Genomic DNA, 15838 nt, shown 5'->3' with positions numbered 1-15838 from the left:
ATAAATATAGTTCACTCCCGTGGCAACCATAAATATAGTAAACCAGAAAATCTCTATGACCTTTCTCTGAACAAAGATATAGACCTATATTTAATTGATCCCTTTAAAAAATTCAGTTTAGCAACAATACTTTGTTCCAGTTGATATTTTAGTTCATCATTTTAATTAAGTTTAGCCTTTCTTTAATCTGTCAGCCTTATCAGTAACTATTACTTTTCAGCAATTTTGAAGAGATTACATTTTTAAATGATTTTTTTAAAACCTCCCTGTTAATGGTCATTAACCTTACATACAGCAGATATAATTCTGTATAATTGAGGGACCAAACATGAAGTTCTCAAGCAGCCAAAATTACCCAAAAGCCAGGAGAACTTTTATCTATAGATCCTTTAAAATTAGACCCAAGTCAGATAGATAAGGGGGATGGTAGTTTCGTCAAAATATTGCCTACTCAAAAATATAAATGACAGTATTTCCAATTGCAATCCCAGAGTAAGGTTTTGCATTTCCATTTTGAATAACTTTAGTGAAGTTAAGTGATTTGAAATTGAATGCAGTGGGGTAAGCTGGTAAGACAGCTCAAAGCGATTGCAGGTCAAGGAAATCAGGTAAAGTGGAGTCATCCCCACTTTTCAATCCCCTTCACTGGAGAAACGCTGGTGCCATTGCAGTGTGAGCATGGCTGCATCTTTTTATATGTATAGAAGTTTTAAAATCAATTTGATTTTCACTGGTATGATTCTCTAGTGTACTTAATATGCTATGGACAGATTTCTGAGAATAGTAAGAAGCAATTACACTTCTCATGAATATATAGCAGATGAAGCACTCTGATTCATTATTCCATTCTATTTTTGAACATGCTTATGATTTTTTTAAAAAAAAGCAAAAAATAAGAAAAATTATTTGAAGTATAGACTAGTAGATCTGAGTTTTAATTCCCTCACTAGGTGACATTAGGTAAACCCTTAAACTATTTTGTTTCTCAGTTAATGTACCTATAAAATTTGATAAAACCTCCTATCTCTAGTTTACTAGCAACATTTAGTTATGTACAATGTATTTTGAAGTCTTTCAGTACATGGATTCAAAATTAAATAGTTTCCTTATTTCAGATATTTGTTTATTTTTATTTATGAACGCTTCCTTCTTACTAATGATTGTTAAAAATATAGAACTCAAGGAGATAGAGAAGGGCAATGAAAAAATGTCCAGGAAAAAAAAATTAAACAGCATTAACTCACAAGACCAGTTCTAAAACTCAAGAGCTTTCTAAATGAACTCGAGATGCACTAATCGAAGATATTTAATTTACTGATTCAAGATGCAACGTGTATGCACCTTGCAATAAATTTTGATCATGAATTGTAAAGTTTGCCATAACTCTTAGTTTACTATAATCCCACTGGTATTAGTTAATCTTGCACTTGCTCCTTTTTTTTTCACTAATGGAGTTAATATTTAGTTAGTTCATTCTGTAGCATATGCTTTCCAGTGATATTGATTTTTTTTCTTTTCTGTTCTGTGACCTCACTGAAGTGCCAAACATCACAGGGGAAGTCATTCAATGTAGAATTTAACACCAAGAAATTAGAAGTCTATATCCCACTGACAGAGGAGAAAATTATTTAACCTTGCTTTTTTATATAATTGATTTTTTAATGACTTAATGCAAAGTGTTTTTAAAAACCTCTCTATGCCATATGTTGTGCTGTATTTTGGTTATTCTTAAGTGTACTAGTTACACTAACTGTAGATTAATTTTGACCCTATCCAAATTATACCTCTAAGAGTATCAGAGACAGAGAAAATTAAAAATCCAGAAAATCTCACTTAGAAGCAGATTATAAGACTAAGATCAATTTTAAAATTCAGAGTTTATTTGGGAGTTAAACATGCATACGTGGAGCTTTTGTTCAACAGTGGCCAGGCCCTGTGCCTGCTGTTGAGCAACAGGAGGACAGAGCCTCAGCCCAGCATAAAAGGGCAAGAAGGTGCATTGGGAGCAGCATGCAAAGATTGTTTGCAGCTTTGCATGCAGGAGATGGCTTCTCTTCTAGGGTGTGCTCCCCTGCAGCAGAACACAGACACTGCTAGCACATGAGTCTGCACAAACTATGGAAACATCTGGACACTTGACCGAAATTATAATACCTTTCTTCATCCAGATGTTAGAGTGCATGTGTATCTCATATATAGACACAGTCTTAAACTAAAATAATTTTATTTACTAAATTGGCCAAGCGCAGTGACTCATGCCTGTAATCCCAGCACTTTGGGAGGCCGAGGCAGGTGGATTGCCTGAGGTCAGGAGTTCAAGACCAGCCTGGCCAACAAGGTAAAACCCTGTCTATACTAAAAATACAAAAATTAGCCAGGTGTGGTGGCAGCCACCTGTAATCCCAGCTACTCGGGAGGCTGAGGCAGGAGAATCGCTTGAATCCAGGAGACGAAGATAACAGTGAGCTGAAACTGCACCACTGCACTCCAGCCTGGGTGACAGAGCAAGACTCCCTCTCAAAAAAAAAAAAAAAAAAAAAAAAAGAAAAGAAAAGAAAAAAATTATTTACTAAATTTACCTGTGAGTGTGCAATTAAATAACACACTTTCTTTCTTTTTTTCTGCAGACTTCCTCTGTGGACAGACATTTTCCTTCTATTAAAAAAATCAAAACAAAACATTTTCTCCAGATATTTTTCATGAAGTGTCAACAATAGTACTGGGAGGACATAGAAGCCCTTTCAGTGATAAGCAACCGCCTAGTCCCTGGGGCTGCTGGCTGGGGCCATGCTTCTAAGTGCCAGTTGTTGGCTCAAGGGAGAATTTAAAAGGGAGATAGCCAAGACAAGGAGTAGGAAACCAAGTAGGGATGAAATGACTGGGGGCAGCCTGGTACAGTGGCTCATGCTTATAATCCCAGTACTTTGGAAGAATGAAACAGGAGGATTCCCTGAGCCCAGGAGTTCGAGACCAGACTGGGCAACATAGGTAGACCTACAAAATATTTTTAAAAATTAGCCTGGCATAGTGGCACAGCTACTCTGGAGGCTGAAGTGGGAGGATCGCTTGAGCCCAGAAGGACAGGCTGCAGTAAGCCATGTTCACACCACTGCACTCCAGCCTGGGCGACAGAGCAAGACCCTGTCTCAAAAAAAAAAAAAAAAGAAAAAGAAAAGAAAATGGTGGGGAGGAGAAAGAATGTATTTCCATAGAAAGGATGGGTGAATGCCACGTTTTTTGCTCTTTATTCAAATGGCAAAAGTTTCATATTGTACCCCATATACATGGTATACCCTACATGTGTACAGGACACAATATTTAAATGTTCTTATTTATTGAATTCAGAGTTCAGCTTGAGAAGAGTGATAACTGTTTAATCAGCTTCTCCTCTCTCATGTCCACCAACGGAACAGGTCACCTGACCATTCATTTGGCTCTTATAGTTAAATGAGCTCTAAAAATGTACAATATTTTTGCTGTTGGAGGCTACAGTAGACATATACGCTAATTAATATTTTCAGGTCATGGTTAAAATTTAGTGCTGTGGTTTTGTTTGTTCCTGAAAGAAATTTTCAAAATGTCAGATGAGAACAAAACTTATTTTCTATTGGAGCATCACAAATTTCCCCAGTAAACTGAATATATAATTAGCCTAATTTAGTCAGAATATACAAATGGATCAAAATGTGCTTTTCACATATAGGAACAAGTTAGTGCTTTAAAACTCGTCATGACAACTAAGGATTTAGAATAGCGTTAGTTGGTATTTCTCTTACAAAGCAGAATGAATTAAAAAGTACAACAAGTATTTGTGGAATGTATTTGTACCCTTTCCTAAGGTAGGGGTGATCGGGATTACCTGTAGGGTAGGATCTCTCTGCCCTCAGAAAGTATATTTTCTAGCTGAGGAAGACCAGACTAATATTGTAAAACACTAAAACATCAGGTACAAAGGGGCAGAATAAAGACAATAAGCACTTAGAACTTCAGCCCAGGAAGGGATAAATCAGTAAGATTTGCAGAAGTTGAAAAAGCCTTATGGAAGAAAAATGTCTTAGTCTGGCCAGGCTGCTATAAAAAAAAAATAATACCATCGACTGGGTGGCTTAAACAATATCTGTTTTTCTCAGTTCTGGATGCTGGGAAGTCCAAGATCAAGGCACTGGCAGATTCAGTGATTGGTGAGGGAGCTCTCTTCCTCGTTCATAGATGGCCATTTTCTTGCTGTGTCCTCACATGGTGGAAAAGTAGGAAGGGAGCTCCCTGGGGTTTCTTTTATAAGGGCATTAATCCCATTCGTGAGTGGTCTGCCCTCGTGGCCTAATCACCTCCCAAAGCCCCCTACCCCCTTCTCTAATACCACCACCTTGGGGGTTAGGATTTAAATATGTGAATTTGGGGATAAGGGGTACACAGGCATTCAATCCTTAACAAGAACAGACTTGGATGGCATTCTGATTTTGGTTGCACAAGAAAGAGAGGAGAGGGCACCTTAGGACAGAGAAATGACATAAGGCAGTTGTAGGCAGCAGATGTGAAAAATAAATGCCTGTTAGGCAATAAACACAGGATGGGCCAGGTGCAGTGACTCAGGCGTATAATTCCAGCATTTTGCGAGGGCGAGATGGATGGATCACATGAGCTCAGGGGTTCAAGACCAGCCTGGGCAACATGGTGAAACCCCGTCTCTACAAAAAAATACAGAAAAAAACTAGCCAGACATGATGGTGTGCACCTGTAGTCCCAGCTACCTGGGAGGCTGAGGTGAGAGGATCACCTGAGCCCAGAAGGTTGAGGCTGCAGTGAGCCTGGATTGTGTGAGTGCACTCCAGCCTGGGTGGCAGAGCGAGAACTTGTCTCAAAAAGGGAGACAGGATGGCTCAGCAGGTTGGACAAGAATGGGAGAACCTAGAGACTTTGTGGGGAGAACTTAAGAATGGAGTCTTTGATGGAGACCGTAGGGAGCCATTGCAGGTTCTTGAGCAGAGGCTTGCCATGATATTTAAGAGAAAGTAATTATTCTAGTACCTTGAAAGCTAGTGCTATTGAATCCGTTGGCTGTTTTTTTTTTTTTTTTTTTTGCTTGTTTGTGTTGTTCATATAGTCCATCTCCTCCTCATTTGCTATTTACTGCTCATATCTGCTTCAGCATGTTACTTCTCTCACCCATCTTTCTCGTACTTCCAGTTTCTAATGACATGTGAGGGCAGAACCAAGAGTGGGTTGGAACATTCACCTAGAATGTGGAACCACTGCTGTTGGAGGTCCTTGGAGAGACCAGGAAAGCCGACTCCTGACATTCCAGGCTCTCTGGTCTCCAGTTGCACTCAGCAGTGATGTAGTTTCCCTGATATGGCACGATGCTGCCTCCACCCTCCTGGATGAGCAGGATTCTCAGAAACCATGCAGATCACAATGTCCTGCAAATGTGCACTTGGAAAGTCCTGGTGTAGACACCTTCCTAAGCAGCAGCTTTTTCTTTTCTTCTTCTTTTTTGTATTTAAGTCAGGGTCTCACTCTATCACCCAGGCTGGAGTGCAGTGGCCAGTGGTGCAATGATGACTCACCTCAGCCTTGACCTCCAGGGCTCAAGTGATCTTCCCACTCAGATTAGCCGGAACTAGAAGAGTGCACCACCACTCCCAGCTAATTTTTGTCTTTTTTGTACAGACAGAGTTTCGCCATGTTGCGCAGTCTGGTATCAAACTCCTGGGTTCAAGCACTCTCCCTCGGCCTCCCAGAGTTCTGGGATTACAGGTGTGAGCCATGGCACTGGGCCTTTAGCAGCAGCTTTTAGTCACTTCCATCCACAGGAGACGTTTTATGCCCTAGTTACCCATTACTCTCCAACTTCAAACCAGTTTTTTTCTGCAGTCTTAGATATGTTTGAGGCTGGGCTTCCAAGAAATATGCTTCTTCCATGTATAATTTTCTCTCCTACAACTCTACACTGTTAGAATTGCTGTGCTTCCCCCCACCCCCTCTCTTTTTTTTTTTCCCTGAGATGGAGTTTTGCTCTGTCACCCAGACTAGAATGCAGTGGCGTGATCTCGGTTTACTGCAATCTCTGCCTCCTGGGTTCAAGCGATTCTCCTACCTCAGCCTCCCAAGTAGCTGGGATTACAGGTGCCTGCCACCATGCCCAGCTAGTTTTTGTATTTTTAGTAGAGATGGGGTTTCACCATGTTGGCCAGGCTGGTCTTGAACTCCTGACCTTAGGTGATCCACCTGCCTCAGCCTCCCAATGTGCTGGGATTATACACATGAGCCACCACATCTGGCTCACCAACCCCTTTTTCAAAAGAGGAATCCATTGCTCACTTTGGCAGCACATATACTAAAATTGGAACAATACAGAGAAGATTAGCATGGCCCCTGTGCAAAGATAACACACAAATTTCTGAAGCAGTCCATATTTAAAAACAAAAGGGGTGAGGGAAATATAGGGGATAAAAAAGTAAGCACTTTAGGGCTGTTTCCAAACCCATTCATTAATTCTGAAAAAGTAAAATGTAGCCAACCTGATGGAATTTTTAGAAAAATTGGGAGCTCACTGTCAACTAAATCACGTTTATTTAATCTAGTATTAGACTGCCTTTTTTTTTTAACCAGATGGAAACCATTAGCAGTAATAGTGAACAAATATATCCAGGCTCCCAGAGGTCATTTTTAACCACCATTAACAATCTGGTTTTCACAGATTAGTAATATACGAAAGGCAACAGTCCAGTAAAAGATACACAAAAGGCAGCGGAAGCTTCTGTGCTTTTTATTTACCTAACATTTAGCCATTTTAAAAATCCTTTGTAAGTGAGGCATTCGAATCCTCTAAGCTCAAAATTGGCAGATTTTACCCAGAAGATGCAGCAAAATATCTGTTTGAAATAGATGCCGATGCAAATTGTTAATAAAACCTCTACAAAGCTGATGAAAAGACAAGCTTTTTATTAACATCAGTAGATTTGCCTGTGTTTAATATAGTTTCCATTTACTAGCTTCTTGTTTAGTGGTTTCATACCAATGTAAAGCTACTAATTATGAAGTAGGAAAGAAATGCATTTTACATATCATATTTTAATTTTTAAATTCAACTATCTAACTGAAACATAATATAAGATAAACAGTCCACAAAATATACTAATGAGTCAAAAGGAATCTGGTCTATAATTTGATAAGACTATGGTTTCTAGAATTGCCTATTCAGGAATAAAGATCTCATTTAAATCATGCTTTGAGTGGTTGAGAAAGTTGTAGAATGATAGTGTCATTATGCCCTGCAGATAAATGCAGAGATACATGCATGCTTCTTTCTTCTCTTGTTCAGATTCAATATTGTATGCCAGTATTTTTGAAACTTCTACACCTTTAACTGGTTAACTGAGACTGCACATAATATGCATGTATCTTCATTTCAAAATACTATTTTTCTTGGTTTACCCATTAATAATTTGTTATCAACCTTCATGTTACTCTTGTTTTAGATAACAGTGTTTTTCTAGGAATTGCATTGAGGTCTATATTTAAAATGCTTCACAGATATTTCCTCTCTATTTTCTTTTTATGTGGAGAAGAAAGCCAAGGTATCAAGGTTCAAGAGTACATCTGAGCCTATAGAGAGGTCATGTCCAAGATGAGAATGAGAATGAGGCTATAGGAATCTGATCTGGATATTAGAGAAGATGCTTGCTATTAAGGAACTTAGGGATGCCAAGGATATTATTAGGCTCCTTCCTCTAATGACGCATATGTCCTGGAATATTTGCGTATATTTTCACAGATGTATTTACCTACACACACACACACACATGCACAAACACACACAAACATACTCCTCACAGTCATCAAGTAAAATGCACTTGAATTGCCATTGATAATATCATGTTGAAAATTTCCCTGTCTGTCCATGATACTGTTATAGGTCAGCACTTCAGGGAGAAATTCTGTTTCCCTCTTTGCAGAAATTTTTACCTCAGCAAAGAAATCTCCCCGTACTTCTACAAGTGCCCAGGGCTATTACATTTTGGTTTTTGCTGAGGGAAATAAATAGTAAGGAGATCTTTGATGAATTCTGGCCCCCGCTTACTGTAATTTAGAATTTACGACCTCCTGGGGTCCTTTTCAGAAACAACTGCAGACCCTTTATTGAGTGCTTATTGTATGTTCAGCACTGTGCTAGGCACTGGCCATACCTAACCTCTGCCGCCAAGTAACACATGGCCCACTGACTGAGGAAGGGGAGTAAGGAAACAGCACCATGCCTGAGGCCTGTGCAGGGAACTCTGGGGACACAGAGGAGGGATGGGGGGAAAGGGAGGGGGATCCATGAGGCCTCAGAGCCCCTTTGTTTGTTCTACCACACCTCTTCAGACAGAAATGAAAAGCTTGATTAAATTACGTGAGCATTGAGGATAGGGGGTTGAATTTTTTAAAAATTCTGATTGCCTGAATGATTGGATTCTGGTTTATTTAGACCAGATTTGTAGACTCAATTCATGACTGTGGATAAAGACATTTTCTTAACTTGCCATCCTAGTCAACATGTAAGCGAAATAGGAATAACGATCTAACCTTTATGCGCAATATAGTTTTCTTTGGTCGAGGAAGAGCAGTTAAGAGATATCAGCAAGCAAGTCACTGTTTACAAACTAATATAAGTTAACTTATTTTGTCTCTGTTTTAAGTTGATTTTTAATTTTTTTTTTTACTTTTTATTTTATTTATTTATTTGTTTTTTTGAGACAGGGTCACCCAGGCTGGAGTGCAGTAGTGCAATCACAGCTCACTACAGCCTCAATCTCCTGGGCTCAAGTGATCCTCCCACCTTAGCCTCCAAGTTGCTGGAACTACAGGTGCACACCACCACATTCAGCTAATTTTTCTATTTTTGTAGGGACAAGGTTTTGCCATATTACCCAGGTTGGTCTCGAACTCCTGGCCTCAAGCAATCCTCCCGCCTCAGCCTCCCAATTACAGATGTGAGTCACCACACCTAGCTTTAAGTTGATTTTTTTTTTTTTTTCTGGGATGGAGTTTCGCTCTTGTTGCCCAGGCTGAGTGCAATGGCGTGATCTCAGCTCACCACAACCTCCGCCTCCCGGGTTCAAGTGATTCTTCTGCCTTAGCCTCTTGAGTAGCTAGGATTACAGGCATGCACCACCACGCCCAGCTAATTTTGTATTTTTCATAGAGACGGGGTTTCTCCATGTTGGTCAGGCTGGTCTTGAACTCCTGACGTCAAGTGATCTGCCCGCCTTGGCATCCCAAAGTGCTGGGATTATAGGCATGAGCCACCGCGTCCGGCCCAAGTTGTATTTTTTTTTAAAAAAAACAAACTATCAATTATTAGGAAACCCCTCCAGGCTTATCATTTACAACTCAAAGCCTCCTCACATTTCTTTTTCAGTGTCCCAAATTTTGATGGCCCAAGAAGGCTGGGCACCTGCCTCTAGTCTTGAGAACCTTTCCATTCAAACCAAGCTTCCTCCCTTCAAGGAGCAGTGGGACTCCAATCAGATTTCTACCAGAAATCTTGACTATCCAGACTCCTCTTTTGCCCATTCTAGCAATTTCCTTCCTTGTAAAGATGGATAGCAGTAGGGGGTTGGAGAGGGAATAACTTCAACAATCTGCTTTTCGGGAGCTGCCATCACAGGCCAGGCAGGCTCTGCCCTCCTTTTCTGCACCTCCCCTCTGTGTTTCAGGAGGATTGTATGCGAATAAATGAGGACAACATTTGGTTATGAGGACTTCCAATTTCAGGTTATATTAAATAAACTGTTTTGCAGATATTAAAAGAAAATGTAAAGGAAAACTTACAGAACTAGCCTACACAAAACTAATAGTATTTTTTCTGCTTTTTTAAAAGGTGAACATACACAAGAAACCAACTCACCTCATTCACTGAAAAAGGATGTAGAAAATATGGGGAAAGGTAAATGAAAGTTTCAATTCTGTAGAACTTCTCTTAGCTTTAAACGACTATGGAGATAATAGGAGGATATTTTTGTTCTACACCATATTTTTAGCTTGACAAGCAACATATGAATAATATATGGACCATTGGGTGGATATAATTGAGATTAATGCATACATATCCATCAATACATGACACTGTAATATAATACTTTAAAATAATATATTACATTGATTTATATTCATGGATTTCTGCACAAAATCTATCCTATGTCTATGCAACACTTTTTAAACTGGTAAAATATTTTGTCTTATAATAATAAATTGCCATATATAACAGTTCTCTGGAGAGTTATTTGTAAAGATTAGTAAAATGACTCTTCTTTTTTTTATTAGAAGAACTTCAGAAGGTTTTATTTGAACAAATAGATTTACGGAGACGACTGGAACAAGAATTCCAGGTGTTAAAAGGAAACACGTCTTTCCCAGTATTCAGTAAGAAATCACTTTTATTTCATTGTATTTATGATAATTGATTACGTTTCTATTATTAGGCTTAAGAATGTGATTCTAAGTATTAAGCGATTGTGCAAAACACACACAGTCTTCCCATGGTCTGCCTAAATATTCATAAATTTTCGTTTTATTTAGGCTTTGAATTGACTCACAGATAAAATTTCTTCCAAGAACCTTTTGGTATTTGTGTATGGATATATGTGTATCTGTATGTGTATGTTGTACGTATTTTAAAATGTGTGTAAATATATAATTAAATATGTAAATATATTTAAATATTTAGATATAGTTCGATTATAGATTTTAAAACAAAAGAACTACTTTGGTATTTACATTCTCTAAAGTAGGAAAAACAAGAAAAAGTTAACTTTCATTCTCAGATTGTTCCAGATAGCTTCCTGATGCTTGAGATACGTATAAATATGAAAATCTAAACTTTAACGGTTCAGTATACACAATCTATTTTATTAAATGAAATTGTTATAATTTTAGTAGTTTTAGATTTCCCATCCATATTTAATGTTAAAATTCCATTCTGAATTTAGAGGCAGGAGATATTGTAGCCTAAAAACTGTTAGTTCTACTCCCAGAGTCTTGGAATTTCCTAAAACTTTATGGTAGGTGTCCAGATTTTTAAAATTCACCTGCCCTGGTCTGGATCACATCTGGACAAATACATCCCAGTAGTGTTTTTCAAGCTTTCCGGACTTTGATTTAGTTATATTACCTCTCCAGAGAAAGGAAAGTGGGAAAATAGTATGCAAACTTTTTTTTTTTTTTCTTTTTGAGATGGAGTCTTGCTCTGTCACCCAGGCTGGAGTGCAGTGGCACAATCTCGGCTCACTGCAACCTCTGCCACCTGGGTTCAAGCAATTCTCCTGTCTCAGCCTCCGGAGTAGCTGGTACTACAGGCACACACCACTACACCTGGCTAATTTTTGTATTTTTAGTAGAGGCAGAGTTTCACCATATTGGTCAGGCAGGTCTCGAACTCCTGACCTCAGGTGATCCGCCCACCTCGGCCTCCCAAAGTGCTGGGATTACAGGCATGAGCCACTGTGCCTGGCCTTCAAACTTATTTTTCTAATTATATATATTTAAAATTAATTTTTTCAAGGGCACTTTTTTAGAATGTCAGCATGCATCTTGTTATTAATCCAGAAATCACAAAACTCAAGTTGGCAATTCCTGTGCCAGATGATTCCTGTATCAGCATCTGGAAGATTTTTAAATAATTATGATAATTTCAATAATGTCAGCCTGAAGGTCTTCATTCATTAGGGCTTCCTAAATGTAATCACTGGCACAACTGAATGACACACTTAGGTAGCATTTTTGAATAGCACCAGATTCCTGATAACATGTCAAACTAAATTTGACCAGAACATTTAGTGAGGATTCAAAATGTAGAGGTAACTGCATGATGGAAGAGAACTCTGACCACAAGGAATGGGAGGGTCTGCAAAGTGTGTCCTCTCTGCATACTCCAAAGGAGGCTGGAGCTCATGGTACTTCAGTTATTTTGAATTCAGAGAATGCCTGCAGGGCTTTAGAATGAGATTGAAAGAAGGAGAATGGCCAATAGCTTTTGATAGCATAATTAGGAATATTGTGATACTTATAGCTTTGAGAAAAGGAGAAACATTTAAAATATCTTTGAAACCATAAGAAACAGGTGCTTTGAAAGGATCTAGGATTCTCTAACTTTTGAAACTGTATCTTAAGAAAGACTGCACAGTTCCTTGCCCCAATGAGAGGCATTGAATATGTTTTCCCAATAGCTGATGTTTATCTAATTGTTGAGTTTGCAAGTCTCTGCTTTTAGATCTAGCAGAGTGGGTCCAAGTCCCATTGAATCTCTAACATGCCCTTCTAACTCCCTATGAAACCTCTGTAGTCATAATTCATCCCATTAATAAAAGCCAATTCATATTCATTCTAAGGAATTAAGTAATCCATAATAATTTATATTTTTCCTAGTAACTGCTCTGTAGTACAACATGTTTCCGTTAAACAAAATGTTAGAATGTTACAGTACTGGCCAGTTTCAATTCAGACCTCTCATTCATCATTTTGATGTGCACTAATATGTATCCTCTGTGATTGCCACACATATGAAACACTTCAATTAAACAGTAACAGAAAAAATTTTCCTCTTTTTTATCTGCAACATACTCCACTGACCAAGGAAGTGGCATGTGTGTGCCCAAGTTTAAATAATGCGTAGTTTAGATACACCACAAAGAGGCAGTCAATTTCACACGGATGAAAATAGCAAATGCACATTATGTACTTGTTAACTAAATGTGAGGGGCCGTGAGGCTAGGGGACAGATTTAGATTCACTCAGATGAAAAGGGGAAAACCGAGATTTGCAAAGCCTCATTGGAAAGAAGCATAGAGGAATTCTCGTGAGAGTTTTGCAAAGCTTTTTACTAGGAGGTGAACAGATGCTCACAGTCACCACACTTAAAATCCAGTTCACTTAGAGCACTGTGGACCTAGGCTAGGAGCTGTAGCATGTGAGAATTAAGAATCTAGGCTCAAAAATCGACCAGACCTGAGTTCACTTTCAGGCTCTGCTACTTACTGGTTGTATGACCTTGGAAACTAAAATGGGGCAGATAATTCCTGTCACTTAGAAGAATGAGAGGACTGAATGAGAGACCTATGTGAAGTGCTGTGCACATGCTGGGCACAGGATAAGTGCAATTATGATGGTGATTATGAAGCAGAAAGAAGAAAAGGAGAGGAACAGCACTGAGCTCTAGAAAAGCATTTCTAAACTTGGGTCCAAATTTTTGGCTTCTGGCCAGGCACAGTGACTTACGCCTGTAATCCTAGCACTTTGGGAGGCTGAGGCAGGCAGATCACTTGAGGTCAGGAGTTTTGAGACCAGCCTGGCCAACATGGTGAAACCTCGTCTGTACCAGAAATATAAAAAATTAGCTGGTGTGGTGGTACGAATCCCAGCTACTCAGGAGGCTGAAGCAGGAGAATCGCTTGAACCTGGGAGGCAGAGGTTGCAGTGAGCCGAGATCACGCCACTGCCGTCCAGCCTGGACAACACAGGGAGACTCCGAAAAAAAAACTGGCTTCTTGTCGTGGTTCCAAGGGTTAATGAGGACCACAGGAATGGTCCTAAGAATGGAGAGGGTACAAATAAAGATAACAGAGAGGAGGGGCAGGTGGAGGAGGAGGAGGAGGAAGGGTAGAGGGAAAAAGGAGAAGGAGGAGGAAGAGGCAGAAAAGGAGGAAGAAGGAGGAAGATGGAGGAGAAGAAAGAAACAAGTCTCCACATTTGGGGAGCAGCAGTTGGGAGGAGGAAGAGAAACAAGCAAGTCTCTGCACTTGCTGGAACAGAGGCTTCCAGAGCTGCTCTCCACTGATACTTATGCATAGCCCTGATGGGGAAATCTGGGGAGGAGAAAGCAAGGCAAGGCAGGCATTTGCCATTACAGCAGAGGCAGAGAAGTATGGCAGGTCATAGAGAGGGTTCCAGGTGTGGATGCTGACTGCTCTACTCACTGGCTGAGTAACCTTAGGAAAATTCCCTGATCTCTTTTCAACACTATAACAATACTACTACCTACCTGTTGGGGTTGTGGAGAGGATTAAATGAGTGAAAGGCATGAAGTGCTTAGCATAGTGACAAATGAATAGTAATTACTATTAAATGTGAGTTGTTGCTACTATATACTGTTTTAAAGTTTGATGCTGACATTCTTGTAGTGACTGTATAGTAAACCAGCTAATGTAAGAAACCAGAACTTGTAAAGGTTTATTGAGCTGTCACTATAGAGGGTGGAACAGGGAGTGAAACTTGTTTTAATACTAAACAATAAGTTTAATCAACGAACCGGGTAGGACACAACAGAGAGGTAGGGAGGATATACTAAGGAAAAAGGAGAAGCTGGAATTGAGTGGGAGTAGGTGTTTGGGGAAATGGATTAGGAGGGGCCCCACCATTATCAAGGTTACTTTGAGATGACAATAGGATAGCTGGTCAAACATGTTTTGCAATGAAAATCATGTTCAGTTGGACAGGTTAAATTATTAAAGGTAACTCCCAATTCCACCATTCCAAACTCCCTCACTCACACTGGTCTGATCATTTTTGCAGCTGTAAATCCAGAAGTTATGTTTGCCACTGCATTATGTACACCTTCCCCAGCAATTGTATCTCTTCTTCCTCTCTTTTCCTCCAACACCCTATGCCTTCCTTTATTACAGCATTCATCGTTTTGCTGTAGTTTTTATTCATTTTTATTTCTTCCCATTAGCCATCTTAAAACCTCAGAGCCTAGCCCCGAACCTGGGACCTGCTAAAGGTGGCAATGAATGGAGAAGGCCGTCACCAGCAGGGTGGCCTGCATCCTCACCTCCCTTCTCCACTCCAGCCCTTTCTGCCTGCTGCTCTTAGCCCTGTCTTCCTGAAACTCTAGATTTGGCACAAAATCTTCACCTCAAGAAGCTAGAACGATTTGCACTGTGTATCATGGTATATCTAAGTTAACTGACTCTCAAAACCTGTCATAATTGTGTGCCCCTCCCCCAACCTCTCCACCCTTATTTCTGCTTCTCCCCCGGCTCAGCTCCAGTTACCTGGCAGACCACTCTCACCCCTCTCCCTCCACCTCTGCACACCGTGTTCCTCTAGTCCAGAGTGCCTCCCCTCATCCAAGTCCTCCTTCTTTTCTGGAGCACAGCTAAAGTTTTGCCACATCCAAGAAGCCTTTCCACTCTTGCAGCAGGCACGATTTTCTGAAGTCCTGTTGTGTTCATTTCTAGTACCATGAGTTTTCTGTGTTGACTCCTTCTCTGTTTCACTCGTGTTACTCTCCACTCCCCCAACCCACATTGTAAATAGATTCAGGGAAGGGCTACCCAGAATGTTCTTCTGTTGCCACCTGCAGCACCTGGCATATTGTGGGTACGTAGCATACTCTCAATAAATGATTGATAGGAACATTGGGGTCATACCCAAAGAGATTAAAACTGACAATGGAGGATGGAATTGGATCACCGAAGACTTGTATAAAGGTGAGTATCCAGGGCTCATGAGTTGAATCCTTAGATTTGCAGATCTAGTGACAAATTCATGGCACTTACAAGAACTGAGTGGAAAGGCCAGTTGGTTATTACAGGAAAGCACTAATGAATGGGGCTTTATGAAAAATGTTAGATTTCATCTAAAATGTCATCATTTTAGATTCTTATAAAAAATTGCTCTTCCAAATTACTGTTAAGAGTCCTTGTTATTAAAAACAAACTACATCTCATCTCCCTGAATATGGTTGTCTCCATCTTTCATCTGTGGCCATTATTGAATTCATTTTATGTTCAGTGGTTCCCTTCCTTCCTTCCTTCTTCTTTCTTTTTGTAGCATACTCTGGGAGATGAAGTGCAGG

General features: G+C 39.8%; 1 protein-coding gene and 1 non-coding gene across 2 annotated transcripts in view; both read left to right on the top strand.

Moving 5' to 3' along the window:
• SKOR2 (SKI family transcriptional corepressor 2) overlaps positions 1 to 15838 on the top strand; it is a 43709-nt gene that overhangs the window by 8962 nt on the left and 18909 nt on the right. Inside the window, exons 4-5 of the mRNA XM_016933656.3 lie at positions 9866 to 9931; positions 10309 to 10407. Of these exons, the coding sequence (XP_016789145.3) occupies positions 9866 to 9931; positions 10309 to 10407 (165 nt within the window). The remainder of the gene's footprint in view (positions 1 to 9865; positions 9932 to 10308; positions 10408 to 15838) is intronic.
• LOC112206339 (U6 spliceosomal RNA) lies at positions 6314 to 6420 on the top strand. The gene has a single exon (XR_002940562.1). It is a non-coding gene; the product is annotated as a U6 spliceosomal RNA (small nuclear RNA).

Source organism: Pan troglodytes, chromosome 17 (genome assembly GCF_028858775.2).
Source record: "Pan troglodytes isolate AG18354 chromosome 17, NHGRI_mPanTro3-v2.0_pri, whole genome shotgun sequence".
Classification (NCBI taxonomy): domain Eukaryota; kingdom Metazoa; phylum Chordata; class Mammalia; order Primates; family Hominidae; genus Pan; species Pan troglodytes.
Note: the sequence above shows the minus strand (reverse complement) of the source record. Positions and strands in the feature narration are given on the sequence as shown.